This window comes from Antechinus flavipes, chromosome 4 (assembly GCF_016432865.1).
Source record: "Antechinus flavipes isolate AdamAnt ecotype Samford, QLD, Australia chromosome 4, AdamAnt_v2, whole genome shotgun sequence".
In the NCBI taxonomy this organism is placed as follows: Eukaryota; Metazoa; Chordata; class Mammalia; order Dasyuromorphia; family Dasyuridae; genus Antechinus; species Antechinus flavipes.
The window spans coordinates 337,141,430-337,167,727 of record NC_067401.1 but is presented as its reverse complement, the minus strand read 5'-3'; the positions used below and the strand labels follow the sequence as shown (position 1 = coordinate 337,167,727).

Below are 26,298 nucleotides of genomic sequence, written 5' to 3'. Positions count from 1 at the left end.
TCCAGTTTATTCACATCATTAAAGGTACTTGTGATAGGCGTGATATATATTCAAATGTAATAATATGAGAATAATTTTTTTGTATAATACAGCATTTTAAGGCTTATCAAGTGCTTTACTAACAATAACCTTCTGGTTCAGTTTAGTGTAAGCACAATTATCCAAGTTTTATAGGTGAGAAAACTGAAGCTCAGAAAGATTACCTGACATATATCAGGTATATGGACCTATCGTCAGCAAGCATCAAAGTCATAATCTTTTCCCGTGTGACCATTAGCATTTCACTCCATGATGTTAGTAATCAATTATTTTCCAAATTATGAGGAGTTTAACATCAACCAACTTTACAGACTTATTGGGAAGAGCAGCTAATAAAAACATGATTGCAAAGAGCTTTGAAAATTAAGGGCTATTTATATTTAACATATATTGGATTACTTGCTAGTTAGGGATGGGGGGAGAAGGAAAGGAGAGAAAAAAAATTAGAACACAAGGTTTGTAAAAGAGTGAATGTTGAAAATTACCCATGTATATATTTTGAAAATAATTATTATAAGTAATCATCCTTGGCCTTGCCATGGGTTTATCACTATAGAGGTTACAGCTTCTTAAGTATCTGCAAGACTAGATATGGATGATTTGAAATTTAAAAAAAGAAAATTAAGTTCTAAAGAAATACTTAGACTATAGAACACCAAATTTAATGTATAACAAAATAGTTCAGCTTCCAAAAAACTTCAGGATCTAGGAAAGGAGTTGCAGATTGTGTATTCAAAACATAGAGTTCAGGGCTCCATTCAATTTTTTTTAAAGGAAGAAATGAGAAGAGCTCAATGTATCAAATTCCTAGTTTTTTATTTTAGTTTCAGATAACTCATCTGCAAAATGGGAGTGGGGTAGAATAGGTAATATTTAAGATCTTTTATTGTTCTCACATTCTATTAACAGGTGATTCCTAAGGGGAAATTTCAAAAGGCAACATCAAAGCCATTCTTGATTCAAAGACCAGAAACACATGCAGCATATAATCATAAAGCATATAATAAATGCACACTTTGCCTTCTATGCTTCTTGGCTTTGTTAGGTCATAAAGAAGTATAAAATAGAGTCTCACAGAGATTATACTCTACTTATAGAGAGAAGATAAACATAAAAAATGACCAAGCTTTAAAGCATAAGTAAGCTACTTAGTATAAGTAGAAGAGTCCAGAGAAAAGAGAGAATAGGTGGAGTTGAAATAGAGAAGATTTCTTAAAGGAGAAGAGACTTATGGTGGGTTTTGAGGGAGGGTCTGCAATAGGCAAAGGGGCATTTGAACGTGATAAGGCTATAATGTAAGCAAAAACAAAGTCATGGCAGGAAGGAATGTAACATGTACAGGAAAAATAAGATTGACTAAACTAGAACAGAAAGTAGAGATTGCTGAATCTTTGTTGTTTAAATGGTAATTATAAAATATGAATATGAATAATGAATCATAAAAATAAAGAGATGGATAGATAGATGATAGATAGACCATTTATGAAAGCATTTACAATGGGCCACACATTGTCCAAGAGCTGGTTATACAAACAAAAGACAGTTGTTGCCCTCAAGAAGCTTGTATTCTAATGTGAACAAGACATAATGAGCTGAAAAGTAGATCTAGGGGAAGAGTATCTTAGAGAAAAGCAGCTGTAGAAGAGAAGTATAAAAAAACTAAAAAATGAGGCAAAGTATGGTAGAGGCCCTTCCTGAAATACTTGTTACACTTTACATATTCCAATCTTATTATAAACCTTCCAAATTAACAGCTAGTCTTACTTCTCTTATAATCGTACCCACTCACTCAACTTTGCCACCATCATTCAGGTAGAGACTATAATAACAGGCTAGGATAAATCACCTTTAAGAAATCGACTAAGACTTGATCTTAGTCCTTCTACTCCTTACTCTTTTTCTCTGGATAGGGTTTGGGGAGAAGGGTGGGACTTTTGATGGTAGCCAGGAGGAACAGCTACCCTGGCTAGTTGGAAAATAAAGGTTGGGCAACAGTATTTCTGTGCGGACCCCTGCACTGTGTCACTGTTTTCCAGGGAACATTCTGTTTGCACTTCAATAGGGGTGGGGCATTCTCTCTTATTTTCCCAGAGCAAAGAAGGGAGGACAAGAACTTAGAATAAGAGAATTTTGGCATTCAGTAGCTCTGGGAGTTAGTCTTGGTTGAGGCCACTGGAAAGCAGGATGTTGAATTAATAAAACAACAAACCACGGTTCAGTGGACAATAAGGTCCTATGATTATGTAAAACAAATGTAAACAGAAGCCCAAATTGTGGTGGGCCTTAAAATGCAGGCAGGGGAGTTTGGACTTGATACAAAAGGGCAATAGATAATCATTTTAGGTTCTTGAACAAGGGGGTGCTTGATAAAAAAAAAAAAAGGTATGTATAAGTGGCAGTAAATATTATGAATTAGAGTAGGGCAGACTGAAATATGCCAGAATACTTAAATGCTCTTTTAAATTGAATTTTTGAGACATATAGCTAAAGTATTCTAGGGCTCTGTGGTTTTTGAAGCTTTTGTCAGCATCATGAAACTGTGAATGACATGGAATAAGAACAGATTACTTTGCTAATGAAAACTAAAACAAAGACAACATTTGGGAATGAAACACGGAAACCAAATTGAATTATGGAATTAGCAAAATTGAATTAATTTATATAATATTGCCATCAGAGGGCAGGCTTTGTTCACATCAACAATTAAGAACAGAATAGAGAGGAGGGAACGTGTCCAACATCCTTAGCCTGACTGTATTTTGTAGCACTTGCTCCTTTGGATGATTGATTTGCCTTTTAAAAGAGTTGAAGCCACTGTCTCAGAAAACTGAGGAAGTAAAGGAGGAAACAAAGAAGGGTGAAAGGGTCATGAAAGCAAGAGGAAGAATAAAATGAAAACTAAATGCCAAGAGGAAAAATGGTGGCTGTAACTATTTAAAGAATTCTTTTCCCATGTAATTTACTTGAGCTTTTCTTTGCTGGTATTTTGATAGGCACGGGAAACTGAAATAAGATTCAGTAATGTTTTCACTGGAAACAGAAATTGAGAAAAATATGTGGAATGGAAAAAAGAATTGCAAAAAAACTCAGGAACCAGAAAAAGGGAAACCAATAATATGGCATTTAAACAATCCAAATGTGAGCATAATGGCATCACCCTTTATTCCCTAGCTGCCAGTGAATATCAGTTAAAAGATAGATCTTTTCCTCCACTGACACTGATAAAATAGTAAGAAAAGATCCTTTAATCCTTCTAACAATGGGTATTTGTTCATATGGGCTTAGAAGACACATTTAAGTGCAGTCTATAACTCTTCTTTTGCAGTCAACTCTATTCCAGAAAAAATGCTCATATAAAGGCCACTGTTGTTGGTATGTTCAACCTTTTTGTTTTGTTTGAAAGTAATCTTTTATGTTAGTAAAAGCAATACTTTTTAACATCTGGGAAATGTTAAATATGAGCCAATCCATACAAGTCTTAAATATTGTATATTATAAAAAAATGGAAGCAACTTTAATTTATTGATCCTAATAGATTGCCTAAATCATATGTCTATTAGGAGAGGAAACATTTCTTTAACTTGATCTGTATGGATAATGACCACTGCTATAACAGCAACAATAACAACAACTAGTACTACCACTACTGTTACCACTACATTAGCTTTTATATGGTGCTTTTAGGTTTTTAAAACAATTTACACATTTTATCTTATTTGATCCCCATGGCTCCCCCATTTTACAGATAGCAAAACTGAAACAAAGAGATTAAATGATTTGTCCAGAGTCACAAAGCTAGTAAGTATCTGAAGCTAATGTCTGATTTGAACTCTAGTTTTCCTGACTGCAATCTCAGAACTTTATCTATTATGTCACTTATATGTCTGTAATTCAAGTGATCTGTTAGTGAGCAGTTCAACCACAAGTATCTTAGTAAATAGACTCCTTTATTAGTTTTACTGGGCAATAAGGACAAGTGTACTTAATTTGACATACTGTGTAAAGAAAGAGCACTCCCTTGCCTTAAAGTCCAAAGATCTGAGTTAAAATCCTGACTCCCTTCCTTATTTAATACCTACCCATATGTCTTTCAATTAGTCATTTTACCTTTTCCCCTATGTACCTCAGTTGTGAGGTGGAAGATTGAACTAGATGCTCTCTTTTTAGCTGTAATCTTGTAAAACCAATCACAAACCCTGAAGTTTATGTTTGGTGATCCATTTTGATCTCTAATCCACACTTTTTGAGGCCTAATAGCAAGTTATAGTTGACTGATTTGATTTATTCTTAGCATTTCCCTTTTGGTGCTTGTAATAGTGAAGATTGAAATAGTCAAAGGAAAATAAGAAGGAGGAACTAAAGATAAGAGTTTGAAGAATTCATGAATTTTAAAAATCAGCTCCTGAATAACTGAGAGTTGAATGCATATTTTACAACACTTATTTGATGCCTTTCTAAAGCCTGTTTTTCAAGAGAAAAATTCTATATTCCATGTTTTAAAAAAATAATTGAATTAGGCTTAATGTGATGCCAGATGCTTTAAAAGATTTGAAAATAGAGAAAACTTTAAACATAAAAGAGTAGATATATAGAATGTAGATAAACATTCATTTTCAAACATTACTTTACCATAAAATATAGTTCAGCATACTACTAAAATGAGGGAAGACTAGAGATTAGACTGCTAAAATATATTGATATAAAGAATTTCTTCATTCTGAGTGTTAATATGGTATTAGGTATGGACCTCAGATCTTCTTGATTTCCAGACTAGCTCTCTATTTATCATACCATACTACCTCTATAATATACCATTTACCTCTCTTAGACTTGTGATTTCCTTAGTATTAGACATTCCTAGTGAGTGCAAATCTCCAACTGCCTAGCAATTCATAGTATCAGAATTCCCTGAAATTAAGCAACTTACCCGGAGTCACAAAACTAGGATATATTAGATATGGGACTAAAACACATCGCCTTCTGACTCAGTTAGCTCTTATCTACTATACCATGCTGTACTATCTTAAATTTCATGAATGGCCCCAAATGGGTCAATTTCTAATTCTTGCACTCTTGTCATAACAAAATGAGAATTCTCACCTCAGGAGCAATGACAAAAGGACCATCAATTAACAAGAATTTATTTAGTGCTTGCAATGTGCCCTGTCCTGTGCTAAGCATTGGGAATATGAGCAAAATGAAAGACAATCACTGCCTTAAAGAATCGTATGTTTTAATGATACCTTGTTATTTTCAAAATACATGCAAAGATAGTTTTCAGCATTCACCCTTGCAAAACCTTGTATTCTATACTTTTCTCCTGCCCCTATCCCTCCTCTAGACATCACAAGAACACAATATAAGTTAAACATATGCAATTCTTCTAAACATATGAATCTTACAGTCTAATTGAAGAAGGCAACACATAAAAGGAAGGTGAAGAGGTGGAGCTAGTACCCTATATGGGAAATGGCCTGGGTATCCACTGTAAATAAAGGTCTTGGGATGAGCCATTCAATCAGAGGTAGAAGCAAAGCAAAACCCACACTTTGGAGGTGTAAATTTCTGGGCTGATATGATCCCCCAGGATGAAATCTTTTCTGAGGAATAAGAAATGAAAGCTGCTGAGTCATGTAGTTTATTGACCATAAGGCTTAATTATGTCTCACGTATACATTATATTGTTCTCCTCTCTATGGCTCATCTGTTTCTACATCGTATTAGAACATATTCAGCTCTTAATCATTGAGAAGAGGCACGGATAACACAAAAGTACACAAACATTGTTTCTATTTTGCTTCAGAATATAGCCAAAATATTTCTACATTCACTTGATGCCCAATTAATTTTTGTTATTTGTGTTCTGAAATTTAACCTGAGCAGTAACTCTGATTATTGCAGGGAATTCATAAATTTGGTAAATTAATATTTGAAATATTCCAGAGGCTCAGGTGATAGAAATTGAGGAAGTTGGTTTGTACAGGACAATTAGGGGGACTTATTAGTAAAGATCAAGTGAGCAGGATGAATTAGTCATGATAGCATGAGAAGAGAAGGTGATAACTCTAAATAGATAACTCTACAGCAGGAATTCTTAATTCTTTTGTGTTATGGATCACTTTTCTGCTGATATCTATGGATCCTTCTTCAGAATACTATTTGTAAATATATAAAGTAAAATAGTCAGAATTATGAAGGGAATAAATTATATTTTAAAAGTTTATTTTCTGATTCATAAAGCCATCTTTATTTATTTATTTATTTATTAATAAAAATTAATAAACTTACTACAATTGAAATGTGTATTTTCCCATTTATATTCAAGAAGGTTCTAAAATCTATGCACTAACCCCTTAGGAATATATGGACCCTAAATTAAGAATCCTTATTTTATAGGATATATAAATTAATCAAAAATAATGATTTACTGTGCACTTACTATTTTTATTACTAAGTACTTCCTAGGTGACAAGTACAATGTTGGGCAATGAGAAAAGAGAAAAATGGAAATCTCCCCTCTTGGGAATTTATAATCTGCCAGAGGATTCACATATATCTGCAACATATATTCTATAACACATAAAATGAAGCTGAAAAAAGGGATGGGATTGGGACTTGTGTGGGAAATGAAAAGTTGTTTGATCTGGATAGCTACTGTATTTGTGTGTATGTATTTCTCTCTTCTTTCATTCAGCCATCAACTTGGTTTGGGCTTTCATTATCTTTTCTCTGGATTCTTTCAAGAGCTTTTTCTCTATGCTCCTTCTCCTTCTCTTGCCTCCAATAAGTTGTCAAAGTAATATTTTTTCAAAGTACAATTCTAAATGTGTCACTCTGCTGCTTATTGAACTCCAGTAAATCCCTCTCACTTTTAGGATACAATTTTATATCCTTTTACAGTTAGAGCTCTTTATAATCTGTCTTCTTTCCTACTTTTTCTAGCCTTTTTACATTTTACTCCTGTCTACATACTCTGTTATTCAGTTATGTCTGACTTTTCATGATCCTGTTTGGGTGTTTTTTTTTTTTTTTTTTTTGGCAAAGATCCTAGAGTCATTTCCCATTTCTCTCTCCAACTCATTTTACAGATAAGGAAACTGAGGCAAACATGATTAAGTGACTTGCCCGGAATCACACAGCTGGTGAGTGTCAGGTTCTCCTGACACCAAAGCGAGTATTCTATCCATTATTCCACCTCATTGTTTGCCACTGCCTCCCATCCACCACAGCCTCCATCATCCATATATATTGGACTATTTACAATTCTTCGAACAAGATTCTCTATCTCTCATCTCAATAACTAGCTGTTCCCCATGCTTGGAGTACTCTGCTTCCTGGCTTCCTTAAAGATTCAGCTGAAATCCCATCTTTTGTAGGAGGCCTTTCCTAATTATCTTCATGCCTTTACTGTGACTACCTTCCCCATTCAGATAACCATTATCTACTCTGTGTTTTATATGTATCTAGTTACATACAGGCTGTGTCATCCATTAGAATGTACAGCACAGATTGTGTTTTTTTTCTTTCTTTGCACCTCCAGTACTTAGCACATTGCCTGTTATGTTCCCAAGCAGTTAATAAATGTTTATTTATTTATTATTTAATAAACATTGACTAAATTATATACAAAACAAAAATAAACTAAATACAACATAATTAAGGGAAGTGTGGGCAACTAGGTGAATAGTGGATAGGGGATTGGACTCGGAGGCAGAAAGACTCATCTTCCTCAGTTCAAATCCAGCCACAGACATTTAATAGCTATGTGACCTCAAGCAAGTTACTTAATCATGTTAGCTTCAGCTTCCTCATGTGGAAAATGAGTTGGAGAAGGAAATGACAAATAACTCTAGTATCTTTGCCAAGAAATCCCTAAATGATGTCATGAAGAATCAAACATGACTGAAAAACAAGAAGTTGAGAGAATTTGGGGTTTAGGAAAACCTTCATGTTGATTATGTTGTTTCTAAAGAGTCTTGAAGGATCCTATGAAGTGGAGAAGAGGAAGTTCAAGGCATGGGAAGACAGTCAATGAAAGTACAGGGTTACGAGTGTAAAGTTCAGCAAGAAAGCCAATTTGGCAAGACTATTCTGCAGGAAGATAAGTAATGTTTAATAGGATTGGAGAAATTGGTTGGGGACTAGTTTGAAGCAATAGGAGACATTGGAGTTTATTTAGTTGGGAATGATATCTTTAGACCTGTGCTTAAGGGAAATCACTTTGGTTGAAAATGTGGATGATGAATTAGAATAGGGACGGATTTGTGGCAAAGAGACTAATAAAGGAGTAATTGCCTTTATAGGAGAAAGAGGTAAAGATCTCATGACAGTTGATGACTGCGGGAAAAGGCAAAGGAAATTTTGATGTTCATTAGCTATAATACCAGACCTTGTTGGGAGAGAGTTATATATGAGCACATTTCATAATTATGAACATGGATTCCAATAAACCAACAGTCAAGAGTAAGACATAAGACATGACTTAGAAGAACCAAGAGACATTTGAAGCTAGTAGCTAGACCAAGTATAAGTGTGTAGTCTTTAATGATCCTAGTTATATCTGTCATCTAAGCTCTATTAATGAGCTGAAAGCCAAGGATAGAGTCCTAAGATACAAAAAGTCAGAATCATGCAAAAATAGAATTTGCAGAGATTTTGTGCTGAGAATAGCAGAGGGATGCCAGACTTGGAAGAGGAGGTTATGGAAGCCTCACCTCCAGGTACTGGTCATATAGCCTCCAAGTCCACATGTTAATTTGGGTCAGGAGGAAGAGAATGCAGATTCACCAGGAGGGAGAGAAGCTCTTAAAATAATAACCAGGAAGTTTGATTAAGCAAACAAAGACAGAGAGGACAGGTCTATATAAGAAGAGAAAGGGAACCTGAGGTGAATGGTTCACGATGTGGAAAGGCTGAGGATATATTTGGTTACTTTCCAAATATGACAGTTAAACCCAGAAAGAAAGCTCTTACGTGGTCAGATTGGGAAGGATGCCCCTCATTCAGGAGACAAAAACTTCACTACTCTGCATAGAGCACTAGCCCTGAAGTCATGAGGACCTGAGTTCAAGTCTAGCCTCAGATACTTAACATTTCCTGGTTGTGTGACCCCCAGGCAAGTCACTTAACCCCAATTGTCTCAGCAACAAAACAAAAACAAAAACAAAAAACTTCACCATCCAAGATAATGACTACTAAGTCAAGGATGATGGGAAGCATTATAATTCCTTGCAATCAAGAAATCTAGGAAATTGATAGTGTCATAATCAGTTTTCTACTTTGCTACAGGGCCAGCTCTCTTTTACTTTTTCTCAGGGTCACATAAACAGATTCTGGAAGGACTAAGCTATATAACAACCTGGCCAAATTGAATTTATTAGCTAGAAATCCAGTTTTGACAACAGTGGGCTGAACTGACTCAGAGAAGAAACCAGGAAGAAGAAATGCCAGTCAGGCAAGAGAGGGAGCATTGAAGATGAATGCCGGGTTTCTGGCACATTTTGCATGTAGGATCAGGATTAACTGATGAGAACTTTTTAACTTGGAAATTTTCCCTTTCTTGGTTATTTTAATCCCTTGTATATTTCCTTATAGTGCTTAGTAATAAGACCTTTAAAAAAAATCTAAAGAAGGATTGTGAGTTGTTTCCAGGGAACAGAACAAGGAAGAAAGGAAAAAGTCTACACCCTTTCCAACAAGGTTATCCTGGGTAGCTAAACTTAATGTGAAGAGGAAAGTAGGGGTCACTAGTTGCATAAGGCCTCAGGCATGGGCAGAAAAAGCAGGGTTTTGGAAGATAGTAGATCCCTGATTGCCACATTTGTGATACATCAATGATTTTAAGAAATGTATCTATAAAAAAGAACACTGGGAAATGAATATAAACTGCTTGCATTTTTGTTTTTCTTCCCGGCTTATTTATACCTTCTGAATTCAATTCTCCCTGTACAACAAGAAAACTGTCCGGTTCTGCACAAATATATTGTATCCAGGATATACTGTAACCTATTCAACATGTAAAGGACTGCTTGCCATCTGGGGGAAGGGGTGGAGGGAGGGAGGGGAAAAATCGGAACAGAAATGAATGCAAGGGATAATGCTGTAAAAAATTACCCTGGCATGCATTCTATCAATAAAAAGATATTAAAATTAAAAAAAAATAAAAAAAAATAAGAAATGTATCTATAAAATCTAGCCTAGTGGATAGTCAATTAGAAGCTAAAGTCAATTTGTTTACAACCAATTATAATTCAGAATTATATCTTGGAGAGAGAGTATTTTTTAATTGTAGTAAGTTTATTTATTTTTAATACACATTGCTTTATGAATCAAGTTGGGAGAGAAAAATCAGAGCAAAAGAGAAAAGCCATGGGAGAGAGGAAAAAAAAAAAAAACCAGAAAAAAAAAAGTGAACAACATGTGTTGATTTACATTCTGTCTCCTTAGTTCTTTCTCTGGATGCAGATGGCATTTTCTGTCCAAAGTCTATTGGGATTGTTTTGTTGGAGAGAGAGTATGACCACAAAGGCTTAAAAAGAAGGGATGGGGGAGTTTGAAGTTTAAGCCTTTTGGAAAACTATTCTCTTTCCTAGGGGACAGCATCATGAGCTACAGAGGGCCATTCCTAGGAAATCTCTATTTATCTCTGAGAAAACCTTTTTTTTTTTTGTTTTTCATCATAATAAAAAGAAAAGAGGCAAGAACCCCAGATCATGACAAAGCCAAGTAGTCTCATGATGTCTAGGGAACTGCCCCCAGTGGTCAAATCCTGTTCTATCTCACCAAAGTTAACATTACTCAGAAGAAGACTATCTCTGACCAATCTTATTTTCAAATTACTTAATAATGCTGAGAGCACTGTAGCTGAATTTCTGCTTTGCTGATATCAAGCATCTTGGTAGCAAAGTCCTTTGAATCTTAAATGCTAATAGCTTCTCTGCTCCAGGAAAATGAAAAAAAAAAAAAGACAGTTCTCTATAGACTTTTCTTCCCTGTTAGGTTGGAAATTCTATGAGGGCAAGAAATGGTTTACCCTTTCTATATCCCCAGAACTTAGCATATAGTAAGAACTTATTTATGTTTGTTGATTGATTGACTGAATTCTTAGCAGTATAATATGATGCATGTGAAAGTGTTTTAAATATTTTTTTATATTTAAAGCATTGTACAAATGTAGAGCATTATGATTTTATTATATCTGAGTTACATAATCATAATTTTAGAGTTGATGTAAATTATACCTAACTCCTCTATAATGCCTAAATTACCTCTCCAAAATATCCTGCCAATGATTAACTAATAATATTAGCTAGTTATTTATATAGCACTTTTAATTTTGTGAAGTGATATTGTATCATTTAATCTTCACAATATCATTATTAATTATATTAATTTCACAGATAAAGAAACTGAGGCAGGGAGGCTCAGTGTCTTGTTCAAGTTTTTTTGCTAATATTCATTCAGTCATATCCTACTCTTTGTGACCTTGTAGACCATAGCATGCCCTATATATAGATATTTCCTTTATTCTTTTTTTTTTCCCTGAGGCTTTGAGGTTAAGAGACTTGCTCCTGGTTGCATAGCTAGAAAATATTAAGTGTCTGAGACCTAATTTGAATTCAGAGTCTCCTGACTTAAGGGCCAGTGCTTTATTCACTGCCCCAAATAGCTGTCCATACCAGATATTACATGTGGCAATATTATATTCTTGGCAAAGATACTGAAGACTGATTTGCTTTTTCAGTGGATTAAAGCAAAAAATTAAATGACTTCTACACAGCTATTAATTATGTGAGGCAAGGTTTTAACCCAGCTCTTCTGATTTCAGGTCTAGAAAAGAACATAGAACATAGAAACATAGAAACATAGAACATAGAAAAGTAATGAGAGGAATAACAAGGATCATTTCCTCCAACCCATTCAGTCTATGAATGAGGAAACTGAGGCTTGGAGAGTTCCAACTCTGAAGATCTCTTTAGAGCTAGCGATCCATCACGTCCATTTATATTAAAACATATATTAACTATAAATGGGTAACAAAAAAGTGAACTTTTAAAAAAGAAAAACAAGTGAAAATTGCTGAGAACTATTGTAGTTCAAATCAAAAAGGACTACTTTAAGAATCAAAACTAACAAAATAAAACACTCTGAAGCAAAACAAAATTCCTATTTGTTTTCCAATATGAATTCTATCCTTATATTTTACCTGAAGTAGAGAGTACAATTTGGAAATGATCTTCATGTTTCTGCTAACAAAGAAAAAGAATATTGGGCAACATGGCTATTTTAGAAGACAATTGAACATATTTTTGGCAGGTGTTTTAAAAAGCAGGCTGCTGCTCAGATTTGTTAAATGAAATCCCTGCAGGTTCCCCTCTTCTTTTCTCCTATTTTACTTTCACTGGGGCAGGAAAAGGAGGGAAATTCTGCTGCCATGGTTACCAAGACTAATCATCTAAAATCTCTGTCAGCAAATGGAATATTCTTTGTACAGCTTTAAAGTTGTTGCTTCCAGGATTTTGGTCATGCTGTTCTAGGATATTTGTTTTTCAGACATTTCAGTTATATCTGACTATTCTTGACCCCATTTGGAATTTTCTTGGCAGAAATACTGGAATCTGTCATTTCCTTCTCCAGCTCATTTTACATTGAGGAAATTGAAGCAAATATGGTAAACTGACTTGCCCAGAGTCACACATATAGTAATCATCTAAGACTGGATTTGAACTCTGTCTCCAGACCCAGCACTCGATCTATTGTACCGCCTAGTAGTTCAGATTCTTAAGGTCATATATTTAGAGATGGAAAGGCCCTTAGAGACAATGTAATCCAACCTCATCATTTAACAGATAAGGAAATTGTTGGCAGAAAAAGGTTAAATCCAAGGTCAGGATGGAATTTGAGTGACAGAGGCAGGATTTGAACCCAAATATTTGGATTTCTGATCTAGTGCACCTGCCCACCAAATTGTATAAAATTACAAAATATAAATTCAATCCCAAAATATTCAATCATCTGGGAATACCAACTCTATTGACCCCAGATCTCATTATTTGTTCTAGTATTACAGTGAATTTTTTTATCATATAGAATTACCTTTAAAAGAGAAATAAAAAAACACTTTACAAATAAATATTGATTTAAAAATAATTGTTCATAAGCTATAAACCCAGAAATGCCAAAAAAAGAAATAAGAGAAAAACTAAACTGGGAAATATCTTACCTGGAGAAGTTGAGAAAATGAACATGACGAGTGAATAAATAGGGCTGTTCCGCGGTACTTATGTTTTTAATCAATTCCATCTGAAAAAAAAAAAAGATATTAAATAGAATGAAATAACAAAGCCAAAGGGTATTATTTGCTTGGCACCTTTTATGCATACTCTTACCTCTCGAACCAAGTCAGCAGATTTACAATTTGAGAAACATTAGCAAATTTGAAATAAGCTTGCTACAGTATTTAGCATATTATTCCAAGAGTTTATGATCCTGTGTCTAATTCAGTCAACTGCTACCATGCAAACAATGTGACAGATTAATTGATTGGAATGAGCTAATAAACATGTTGTACTGAAACGTAAGTGAAGACAGAACCTTGATCTCTCAGTTAAACCTAAATCTAGACAAGATGTTAATCACAATTTTATTCTTCAATAAAATCAAGTTATTGAAATTTGCAAGAACATTTGAAGGCAGTTATCTGTGGATTTTTAAAATACGCAAATAAAATGATGTTATTCTTTGTGATTTTTCTATTTGGGCTCTAACCATTTATAGAGAAAATATTTTATGAAGTACATACAAACTCCCAAACCTCTTGAGGTTAACCAGGCTGTTTCTTATCTGGTCTGCTCTAAATTATAAATCATGCTGGTCTTAGTGGGTGGCCACTGAGTTATTTAAACTTTATTCTTCATAACAGCAAATAACAAAATGGAAAGGTATTTCATGAGAGTGGAAATCTCTAACTTTTATAGTCTTCTGGAACACGTCAAGGATCCAGAAAATGTTAAGCAAAATCTGTAAAAAATTCCAGGCATTCTTTTTATTCTCTGATCTCCTGATTTCTCTTTCCTTGTATTTTCTAATTGACCTCATCAAAAACATAAAAACTACATAGTTTTTTTTTTTTTAAAGAAATTTGTCACTATGACATTTGAAGAACAATAGAATTACATTAATGTTTTCAATGTTTAATACATTTGGGGTACCACAGATTTATAAAGAAATTATAAAATATACAGGAAAATATGAAGAAGCTATATCATCTAAGTTTTCCTTAATCATTATATTCAATTATTTTTAAGCAATAGCCATTTGTTGCAGATCCACTAACTCACATAGTACTGACTATATCATTTTATATTTGTTTGAGTTAATAATGGTTGTTTCAATAAATATTTATAATAGGGGGCCAGTTAGGAGCTCCTAACTCCACTTGCCCCTTAGGAAGGGACAAGAACATGTAGCAAACAGGAAGATGCAGGATATTTAAGCTCAACCCTGTCACCCTGTTGGCTAAAACCATGATGAATAGCATCTGTTAATTCCTTGTCACAAATGTAAATTACACAGAATTTTCATCAAAAACCATTAGTGATGTGCCTCTCTTAGTTTGCAGTCAGTCATAGGCATACTAATTTTCTTAATTAGATAAAACATATGGAATCACAGAAAAATTAAAATTATTTCTTGCTTTGTTCTTCATGCTTCCTGGATCCTTTAACTATAATTTATATTCTTAAAGCTTTGGTTTTACCTTTTCTTTTTCTTGGGGACTGACAGAGGCCTCACAAAAAAAGATAATCTGGAGGTATGGTGTGTTTGGGATTGGGATTCTGATGTTTAATTACAGTGGAGTAAGTAGTCCCAGGTACTTATTAGTAACTGTTCTGCAACTTAAGAATTTTAGGTAGTAGTTTTGAGATGTCGAAAATGGAGAGATCTATTTCTAATGATTATATTTATTTCATTATTTCAAAGGAATTTGAAATTTATTTTATATTTTGATGAACAGTCTTTGACATAGTCAGTATATATTAGCAGCTGAATTCAGGTCTTCTTGATTTCATTCAATATGCCACACTGCCTCTTAAAAGTGTGTTATATACAATTTATCTTTAAGAATTTCAACATTGAAAATGAGCTTTTTTTTTTTTTTTTTTTTTTTTTGCAGAAGGATATATGTATGTGGGCCTCTAATAGATTCTAAATTTTTCTTATCCAAAATGTTTGTTATCTACATATTAATCAAATATTAGAAAGCTTTCCATATCTGAGCTTTAGATGTAGTTGACAGATTAGAAAAAGTCAAAAGGAAAGATGCTAGATGCATGTAGGAGATTGAAGTGGGAAAAAAAAAAGCAGAAGAAAAATGATTTCTTTGATCATTTTCAACATCATTTACTATCTTCTCCAAACAAATGTCACAGTACAAAGCTTGTTGGAAGAACAGTGGTGGTTGGATTTGTAGAATAGTGTCATAATGTTCATAAAGCTGTCTTCTTCCAAAGAGAAATGGATTCGAGTTGGCAATGTGCAGCTCTCACCAGCTGCATCTCTAAATTGAGTACAAAGGAGAGACCTATTTCTACTGCCCGTTTTTATTGCAGCATTTCAGAAGAATGAAAGAATTTTAGGCATCATGTATTTTGACTGACATATCAAATGCACTTTACTACTGCGCCATTAAATAATAACGTCTTTATGGTGCTGATTGAATTGAAAATGGCCATACACACGGTTTAGCGCATCATATTCTGAATATCATTTCATTTCTCTTCAGGCTCACTCTGCCAGGCTGTCACTGTCTTCAGACTATCTCTCTGAGCTCCAGATTCCACTCACCTAAGTTGCTTCTACTATTCTTTTCCCTGGTTTTAGTTACTTTTAGCCTGACTTGATCTTACCATAAATAGAAGGTAACCACAGTAATGGCTACAAATCCCAGAGAAACCACCACTGGTCCCACCCTTGTGCCTTCAGAGATTAAACATAGTTCTCTCCTCCCATTCCCTGAGGTTTACTGTATAGTCATTTAATTAACATTTTTTTGTTATTCTAGTATAAAATAGGAACTGTAAATAGAAAATGACAATCATCTAGAGAATAAAATATTTTTGAATGTCTTAATCTTTAGGTTGGATTTGAACTGGGTCTTCCTGAGTTTCAAGTTCAGCTCTCTTTTTTATTATGCCTCCTGGCTGTAGTTCAGAACACTGCACATATAATTAAAACACCAAAATTCAAATTCCAGTTCTCCTTGTGACTTTTGGGGTGTTCATTTCCTTCTCCTATAAAATAAGAATAATATCTGCACTACTCACCTTAATAGCACTGTGGTAAGAATCAAATGAGATAATATGTGTAATTTGTAAAGTTAAAAATGATTTTATAAATCATTACCATAAATATGTGAGGTTGTTACACACCATTAGTCCACGTGAAAAATTAAAGCAGAGAAAAGAGGTAATTAACCATAGAATTTAAGATTTTCTCCAACAGCTCTTTTCTCTGAAATATTCTGATAATGGAGTTCATCGTGATCACTTGAAACTTGAATTTCCTAAATAATAATGTCTAACTCTTTTTGTAATTTTGCTGGCAGAACCAAACTTATTTGGTTTGGATAAGAATGATGTAGGATCTATGAGAGGCCCACACATATCCCTCTGCAAAAAGGGGCTCTTTTTCTATGTTAAAATTCTTCTTCTTCTTTTTTTTTTTTTTTAGCTTTTTCTTTTGCTTTTATTACAAGCATATAATGTTAATTGGCAAAACACTGAATATAGGCTTCAGTAAAGACAAACATAAAATCAAAACATTAAGTAATATCCAAAAAGATTTTTAGACAGAAACTAGCCGCCAAGAGTACAAAAACTACACAGCAACACAAAGCATGAAAAATGTAATATGTTGAAATTCTTAAAGACAAACACAATGTGGCACAGTGAATGGAATCTGGAAGAACTGGATTCAAATATCCCCTGGTTTTATAAAGGAGCCATCATCTCACTTTTATACTTTCTAGGAATGTATGTTTTTTTGGATGGTAGTAGTGGTGGATGATTTTGTTTGTTTTATCATTTCCATGAATTATTAGTTTTGTTTTTACTTATTAGTTAGTAAGTTACAAAGTTTTCAAAAACTCTCTTTTATAAAACTTAGTTTCAAACTTTTCATAATAATTAGATTCTGAAAAAATGAAGGTTATAATAGAAAGAAAATAGGTGTTATAATTAATAGATCTGAAAGTTGAAATCATTATAATATGGTTGTATATCACCTATACTATTTAATTCTTATTAGCAATAGTCAATAAACATTTAGTAAGTACCTACTAAGTGCCAGATATTATTCTAAATATTGGGAGTGAAAGTATGAAAAAAACATGGTTCCTGTCCTCAAGCAGTCTACAATCTATTTGGGGAAAACAACACAGAAAAAAAAAAAAGAAGCCAAAAATGAGAAGAGGGCAATGATGGGTAGCAACTAGGCCTGTGATTTCTTTGGTATAGGAAACTTCTTAATGAGGCAATTTCCTCAATCAATGTGGGTTGACATCTTTTCTGTATCAAGAGTTTTCTAGAGCAGTGGAAGGTTAAATGATTTACTGAGACACGCAGCTGGTATATGACAAAGATGAGGTACGCATACTAATTTTTCTGACTCTGAGGACATCTTTCTATACATTATATCAAACTGCCACTCATGTAGTTTATAATGTAGTTTTTTTAAAAAGCCATAATGTAACTAAAACAGAGAGGGAAATAGGCAGAAGAAAAAAAAACTTAATGAAAAACCTTTTCAGAGCAATAGGGCATTTCAAAGAAAATCTTAAGAAACTTCTGAATGCTCCATGAAAGAGACAGGATGGTGCAATTTAGTTGAAGAAAGATGTCAAAAAACAGAACATCTGAAATTGATCTTTTAAATGGGAAAGGAAAAAGGAATAAAAGCAAATAAGATTTTACAATGAAAAGAAAAAATAACTTCAGTGTGTATTCTCATCATGTGTTTTATACCTTTACCTCGTGATTTCATAGCTGCATTAGTCCAAAAACCCTTTGAAATGTTCTGTGTCCCCTGCATTTCCCAGGGAAGACTATTTTAGGATTACTTCTAGCAATAATGATAACTATCTTACTCTAGTCTGAATTCTTGTCCCATATACAGAAACTTGATACCCTGTAATTCTGCAAAACAGCTTAGATGAAAGGAAGCGTACATTTTAAAAAATCATACAGGAGAGCTCAATGTTGCCCCTTAACCTCAGGAAAGGTAGAGGTAGCTCAGTAGAGGAAAAGTAGTGACAAACAGCTCAGAAGCTTTGGATTTGGGTTCTCTCACTTACTAATTATAGGTCTGACCCTACACCAATTTTCAGAGCCTTCATCTGTTGAAATTAAGAAAAAAAAAAGATGGGGGAAAAGCATATGATAAAGATTATCATAAAAAAGATTAAAAAACATTATAATATCAATATATATCATATGTAAAATTACATGCATAATATACAAAATATAAAATATCATGCAGTTATTCCCATCCAATATATGCAGAGCACACACTCCCGGAAAATGAAACTCTTGTTTTACATTTATTTCAGTCACAGCAAAAAGGTCAATTCTTAGTTATCAAGAATGAGCCACTAGGTGGCGCAGTGAATTGGGTAAAGTCTTGAGGTTTTCAGATTGGAACAGACTTTTGAATCATCAAGGGAATCACTTAGTGATGATCAGAAGAAATAAAAGTTTCATTCTTTCATGCTTTGTTAATTTTTCCATCTTTCCTTCTATTCAAACCACCAATCAAAGAATCAAAGAACCTTGGAATTGAAAGAGACCTCACTACCATTTAGTTCAGCACATGCTTGAATAACCATTTCCTTTACAACATCTATACTTTTCTTGAAGACCTCCAGTGAAGCAGAACCCACTTCCTCTCACAGCATCCTATTCTACTTTGCAAAAGTCCTATGAATAGAACGAGAGAGCTTTGCTCTGTCATTCTCTAACTACATGATCATGGCAAGTCATTAACTTCTTTGGACTACAATTATTCATCTATAAAAGGAAGGCATCAAGTTACTTCCCAAGTCTAAAATGATGCTGATTTCATGCCTAAATTTGCCTTTTCATCCATTGCTATTAGTTTCTAAGATCATTACTCTACTTCCTACAGCAGACAGATGTACTAAAGGTGTTTTTCAGACATAATAGTTCATATTAATTTATTCACACCCTCTTGCCTAGTTATTTGTGATCAAGAATATGAATTATTAATGAGTAGCATAGTCCTGCACATAAAAAAGCCTATCTCTCAGAGCTGTTGTGAGTGCTCTGTAAATTTTAAGGCATATATGAATTTGAGTTATTATGAATATTATTATTATTATTATTAAAATGAACTGGTTCATAAGAATGGAATCTGGCACTTCATTAACATGGTAAACCAATCAGTTGAACTAACTATAATGTCTCACAGGTACAATTCAATATCATTAGAACAATAAGTCCTTTTTATGTTTTATTAAAAGCATGTTTTAAGGTCATAAAATCATAGATCTGGAACTAGTAGTTTCCTCAGAGGCTATCTTGTTCAACACTTTTATTTTATTGATTAGGAAACCGAGGCTTAAGCTACTTGCCTAAACATAATAAGCATTTTAAAATAAGTAACTTAATTCTGCTCTCTGAGACCAAATACAAATCTAATCCCTACCTTCCCCCTTTTTTTCTGTTTAAGTCCTTAATCCTTGATAACCTCTAGAGTTTTCCTCCAATGTCTTTTCTTTTCTAGATTAAATACAATTAGTTCCTTATATGGCATTATTTTAAGCCTCTTTACCATCCTGATTGCCATCAAATAGGTGTTTTGCATTCGATGATTTATGGTCCATGTTTGGGAGTTTTAGGGTCCTCAAACAATAAGAAGAAATGTAGAAACCACCATAAAATTTTCTTTCTTTTTCTGGCTCTGCTTTATCTAGTATCAAACTCTCTCTTTAGGAATGTTGAAAGAAAACTAAAAAATGTTGGCTTGTTTATTGCATTTTAAATTTTAATGAAAATGCTACTTATCTTTGAGCTTTTGGAACAAAGCTCAGTCAGACATGTTCAAATGTCTGATTTCTTCTAGACCCTTTGGCAACTTACTCTACTATTGTCTTACTGTTATCATATCCTACCTTGAACACCTTTTCTACTTCTCCATAAGTAATCAAATTGTAGGCATTTTTCAAGATACTGATAAGGATAGATCCCTGAGATCTACAATAACCTATATGAATTAATTTCTCAATGACTAACATAATTCCACATTACCACACCCACCCTTTCCAGTGATTTTAAAACTCCTATTGTCACTGTACAAATCCAGTTCTCTTATCTCCATTCTGTTATTCTTATCTCCCTTTACCCAACCCTCTCAATGACCCACTTTCAACCTACTCACTCCTTCCACTATGCTCTCTGAAATGCCTGCTTGTTAGTTAATAACTTGTTTTTGTCCTAAACTTTTTGATTTCTTACTCCTTTCATCTTGCACTGAAACCTGGCTCCTTCCTTATGACACAGCTCTCCCCATTACTCTTTCTATATGTGGTTGCACTTTTAATTCATACACTGGGTATAGTGGATGGATATATCAAAACATTTCTTGCTTTCTGTTGCTACTTTCATATTCTATCATACTTCAGTAAGCTTTACTCCTTTGAAATTCATTCAATACAGATTTATCACCCAATCAAGATGCTGGTAGATGATTTTTTGTGCCATCCATAATCAACTCCTTTCTTGCTCAATGAATTCAATACCTTGCCCAAAGTAGTTGTCTCTTCTCCAACTCGTAGTACAGGACTTCATAAACAATGATATGCCCTGAAACAATCCTAATATTCCACTTCAACCTAACCATTTACCATGATATACAGAGAGAGATGATCTTGCCATCATCCACAATGCTCCATTTCTATGTTCATGAACTCAGAAACTTATCTAATCACAATATGCTTGCAGTCTACCTTTCTCTATGACTTACAGTCTTTAATCTTGTTCTCATTATGACCACCAATCCATCTATCTCACAGTTCTTTATCAGGCCATTACGTTTGTGGCTATGCAATGCAATAGGTCTGGAGTCATGAAGATCAGAGTTAATATCTGGAGAGAGTCATTTGATCTCCATTTCCTCTGCTGTAAAATAGGAATAATAATGATAGTATGTATTTTCCATAATATTTGTTCAATCTGTAGCACATTACCTGGAATTTAGTAACTTTTTGTTTAGCTGCTTTTCTTTTTTTCCCTACCTGCCTTCTTTCCCATTTTGAACACTTAGTGAACCAGATCAATTTTATAATAATCTGTACTCTTAATCCTCATACCTTCCTTACTCTTGTCCTGGCAACCTTAGTCCTGGACAGCTCCCAACATTTGCTTCCTTTCCTGTTATTCACGTGTTGCTGAACTGAACTGGGGGGAAAAAATCACAAAGCTGGGGTGACTGGATCTACTATAAGTTTATGTTACATAATCTCAACTAGATTTTCACTCTAACAAAGTAATGCTTTTATACATCCCTAAGTGATTCATTATCTCACTTTTCAAGGCACCCTTCTCTAAACCTTTTCATCCCTCCTCAAATATCTTGGAGGTTCTCCCTCTTCTCTCTTTCTTAGCTGAAAATCTTGCCTCATTTTTCACTGAAAAAAAAAGATACCATTCATTTAAAAATCCACTTTCTCCACTGCTTCTCATCTCACATCACTCAGAAGTCTTCCTCCACCCTTTTGTCATATAGAGGTGGCCCTTCTCTTTACCTAAGCAACCCCCCTCTTCCTGTACAAGTAATCCTATCTCTATCTCCTCTATCATCCCCATTCTTTCAATAATCTTCTGTTTTTCTCTTACTACTGATTGCTTCCATACTGCCTATAAAAACACATTCATGTCTCTTCTGTCCTTAAAAAAGCTCGCTTGACTTATCCATCTCTGCTAGACATTGTCTTATATCTCTTTTTTTCATTTTTGGCTAAACTCATTAAGAAGATCCTCTAAAATCCTTGCCTTCACTAGCTTTCTCTGTCCTCTTATCGCTGAGCAGCTGAGTTCCTGATCTCATCATTTAACTGAAATTCTCTACAAAGTTACTAATGATCTCTTAATTGTCACAGCTAATAGACTTCTCTCAGTTCTAATCCTTCTTGACCTGTCTTCAACTTTTGACACTGTCAACCACTCTCTTTTCCTTGATATTTCCTTCTCTTTAAAATTTTGTGACACTATTTTCTCCTGCTTTTCCTTCTACTTCTTTTTCAGTACTGTTTACTAGATCTTTATCCAAATTATACTCACTAAATATGAGTGTTTCCCAAGCTTCTCTTCTCTTCTCTTCTCTTCTCTTCTCTTCTCTTCTCTTCTCTTCTCTTCTCTTCTCTTCTCTTCTCTTCTCTTCTCTCTTCTTCCCTTTGTTCCTCTCCCCTCCTCTTTCTCCTCTTCTCTTCTCATCTTTTCTTTTCTCTCTCTATACTATTTTGTTCAGTGGTCTCATCAACTTCCATGGGTTTAAGAATCATATTTAAAGAGCTGATTCTCACATTTATTTATTTGGCACTAACTTTTCTTCTGACCTCTAGTCTCATTTTTTGAACCAATTATTGGACATCTCAAACTGATATTCTATAGATAACTTATATTCAACATGCCCAAAAGTGAACTCATTTTCTCTTCCCCAAAACTGTCTTCTGTCTTCTGAAGTTCCCTCTTAAATCATTATCTTCCCATTCATGCAGATTTATCATATAGGTGTCATCCCCAACTCTTTACTCTTTCACATACCCCATAGCATGTGTGTGTGTGTGTGTGTGTGTATACACACACACACACACACACACACACATACACACACACATATACACACACGCATATGTATAATAAACAGAAAAATATATTATATATTGTTTATTTCCTATCCCATTAGGCCAGGTGCTTCTTAAGAAGAAGAACAATTTTATTTTATTTTATTTGCCTTTCTTAGCAGAACATCTGGCACACAGAGGCATTTAATAAATGCCTGTTGAGTGACTATTGGCTGTAGATGAGAAAAAAATCCCAACTCTCCCCAAAAGGGAGGATATGGAAAATTTTCTGTTTATCTTCCTGGTCACAAGAAGTCCAATGCAATAAAAAATAAAAACTCAATCAAATAAGAAACAGAAAGCTTGAATTATGTCAACATAATGAACAACAAAATACCTATATCACTGGAGATACTAACAATATAATTCTCTGCACAATCGGAAAGTAATATGACCAGATAAGATCCACAATTATTGGCTCAAATACTTCTCAGTAGTGTATAAGGCACTTTACCCACTGACTTTCAAATATATTTTATCCCCTTTTTGTTAATAGGAGACTTTGCATATCTATTACATATCTATAGACACTTGGTAAATGCTTGCTGACTTGGTTTCACCTCCCTAACTTGATGAGAACTTCCCATTTTCTTAACTTCTATAGCACTTGCTGCTTGTATAATTGGCAGTTGGGCATATACCAACAATAATGTCTCCTGGTTTTTTGATATGTTATTCCTTGTACTGTTATTTAGTTTTCCTGATTTCCTAAAGAGCAATCCCATAGAGGGAAGGGACAATGTCTTTTACTTCTTGAATGGCACCATATAGTGTTTCAAAAGTACTTAACCAATATTTGCTCCCTTCCTAAAAGTACTCTCTGAAGGCTGAAAGATGGACTACATGCCTCCTGGGTTCCATCCTCACCTTCATTATAAGTTTTCTATATAGGTTAAAAGATTTTGAAACAAGCAAATCAAGGTTGAAAGTTCTGGATCATTTATCTAATTGATTTTATTATTTATATATAAGCACCAATTCATGAAAAAGTAATCCATTGGTTTGAAGTCAGCCAAAGTAATATTCAGTGTTTAAGAAAATTCACTGATTTTTTCTGCCATGAACCCACTGCTAAATGAAATATAAATAAAAATATCTTCTTTTAAAATATTTTCCTATATTAACAGATTAGAGCAAAAACTAGTAAAGGAGACATTACCAGGTAGATAAGACACATCTAATATTGATTCCACTCTATTCCCATAGACCAATCTTATAAGGTCATAGAGGATTACACATTAAAAAAATAAAGATTGGAAACATTTCTAATATCTATATCTTTTTACTGTATTTATTTTTCTTTCTTCCCATACTCATGATGTCCCTAACAAAATTATTTTTTCTTGAAGACCATGTATTACATTTTCTTTTTAGCATGTGACCTGAAACTAGACATTCTTGAATCCCATACAATTCATAATATTTAGATAGAGAGGTGGGGGTAAGAATCAAGACATGTAACCTCTAGTGATCACATAATTTCAGTATATCTAGACCTAAACAAGTTAACCCAAGTAGATGGTTTGAAGTAAGGACTCCCAAGCTTTCCAGTTTTTATATTCAGTTGTCAGTCTAATAAATTTGGAAAACAGAACGAAAGAAATTCTGGACTGACCAAATTCATTCCTTTTTAATGACTGAGAGTATGATTTACAAAACCAAATCAAAACCCATCTGAAAAGTTGAACTATAAAATTTACTACAAGAATGTAAAGCATACAAGTCAAACTACATTTTGGAATGCAACAAATTTCTTATCATAGATGGGGAAAGAGGAGCACATATTTTCCTTTAAGTTGAGATTCTTAGCTACAAATATATTACACAAAGAAATGGTGGGAACCACCAACAAACATAGACCATGGCAAAGACAAAAGAAGAATTCACAGAAACAAATGTGAGTTTCTTATAGCAGGAGCTTGAATACATAAGTTCCATAGATAAAATTTCAAAGATATAGGAAGAAGAAAGTATTCATTTTCCTATGAATTGGCTCAAAAATACAAAAGAAAACATAGAGCAGATAGACTGTAAATTGTTTGAAGAAAGGAATATCTTATTTTTGCTTTTTTAGGATCTCACTGAAATGCAACGAAATCTCCACTTCACATGGTTCACCTTACATGTATATGATTCAAGAAATAGTTGTTAAATGAACTGTCTACTTTATGCAGAGTTCTGTGCTAAGCAGTGATTAAATGAGGTCAAATCTCAACAAAGCTAATTTAATAGATTTAAAATATAAACAAATTTATTTAATTTACAAATTTAAAATAAACAAAGATTAAATAACATATGGACACAGTCTTTTTGAAGTCCATCATCAAGTAGAGGAACTATAACAAATATAAAGATGACTAGGCAAGCAAACAAAATGTGCTAAATGCATGTTACCTCTTAGCTCCTTAGAACTAATATTAAATCAGAGATTAAGCTTATTTTCAAAATTGAGCAATCACCCCCAAATTAAATTATTTAACCTAGGGAATTAGCTTGTTCATTTAATTGGGGAACTATGTTAATGCAATATAGTATTATATAAATTCAACTATTAAGATCCAAATGCCCTGATTTTCTTTCCTCCACTTTCTCTCCTGCTGTTATGTATTGCCTCCTAAAATTTTTTCTGAAATATTTTAAATTAAACCATTTTTTCCCTCAAAGGCAATGAAACTCAGTAAAGAATCCAAATAATAATAGCTCACATTATTATAGCACTTTAAAAATTTACAAAGTGTTTTCTTTGTAACAACTCTGTGAGGTCGTAATATAAGTATTATGATCCCCTTTTTATAGATGTCTAGGGTTGCCAAGAAACAATGAAGACTCAGCTAAAGTTATGCACCATAAATTTATAGTAGATGAAATCAACATGATTTCACCAGTGAAAATCGTCCAAAAGCAGAGGAGGAATTAGATGGTTGGGATTATCCAGGGTTCATAGGATCATAGGATCCAAATATAGAGGTGGAAGAGATTTTAGAGGGCATCTAGACCAATCTCCTCATTTTACAGCTGAGGAAAATGAGCCCCAGAGAAATTATGTGACCTGCCTAAAGTCATTCAGCTAATAATTGGCAAAGTCAGGGTTTCAACAGACATCCCCTGGCTAAAAATTCAGTATTCTTTTTCTCTCTCTCATATTGTTCAAGCCTTATGAGATCAGGAATGGCAGAAGGTTGGGGTATTATTAAGAGCTTTCAGGATTGGAATTGAGCATGGGAGTCAAGATGGGAAATGGAGAGATGAAATGTTAAAATGGAGATAAGAAAAGAAAACAGAGGCCACAGTGAGGATGAAGAAGAGTTTACATGAGATGATGAATTTGAAGGAGAAGTGGA

The 26,298-nt window shown here is 33.9% G+C and overlaps 1 protein-coding gene across 1 annotated transcript in view; it reads right to left on the bottom strand.

Annotated features, from left to right (window-relative positions):
* Positions 1-26,298, bottom strand: part of UST (uronyl 2-sulfotransferase) — a 387,714-nt gene that overhangs the window by 129,730 nt on the left and 231,686 nt on the right. Inside the window, exon 4 of the mRNA XM_051997919.1 lies at positions 13,262-13,341. Coding sequence (XP_051853879.1) covers positions 13,262-13,341 — 80 coding nt within the window. The remainder of the gene's footprint in view (positions 1-13,261; positions 13,342-26,298) is intronic.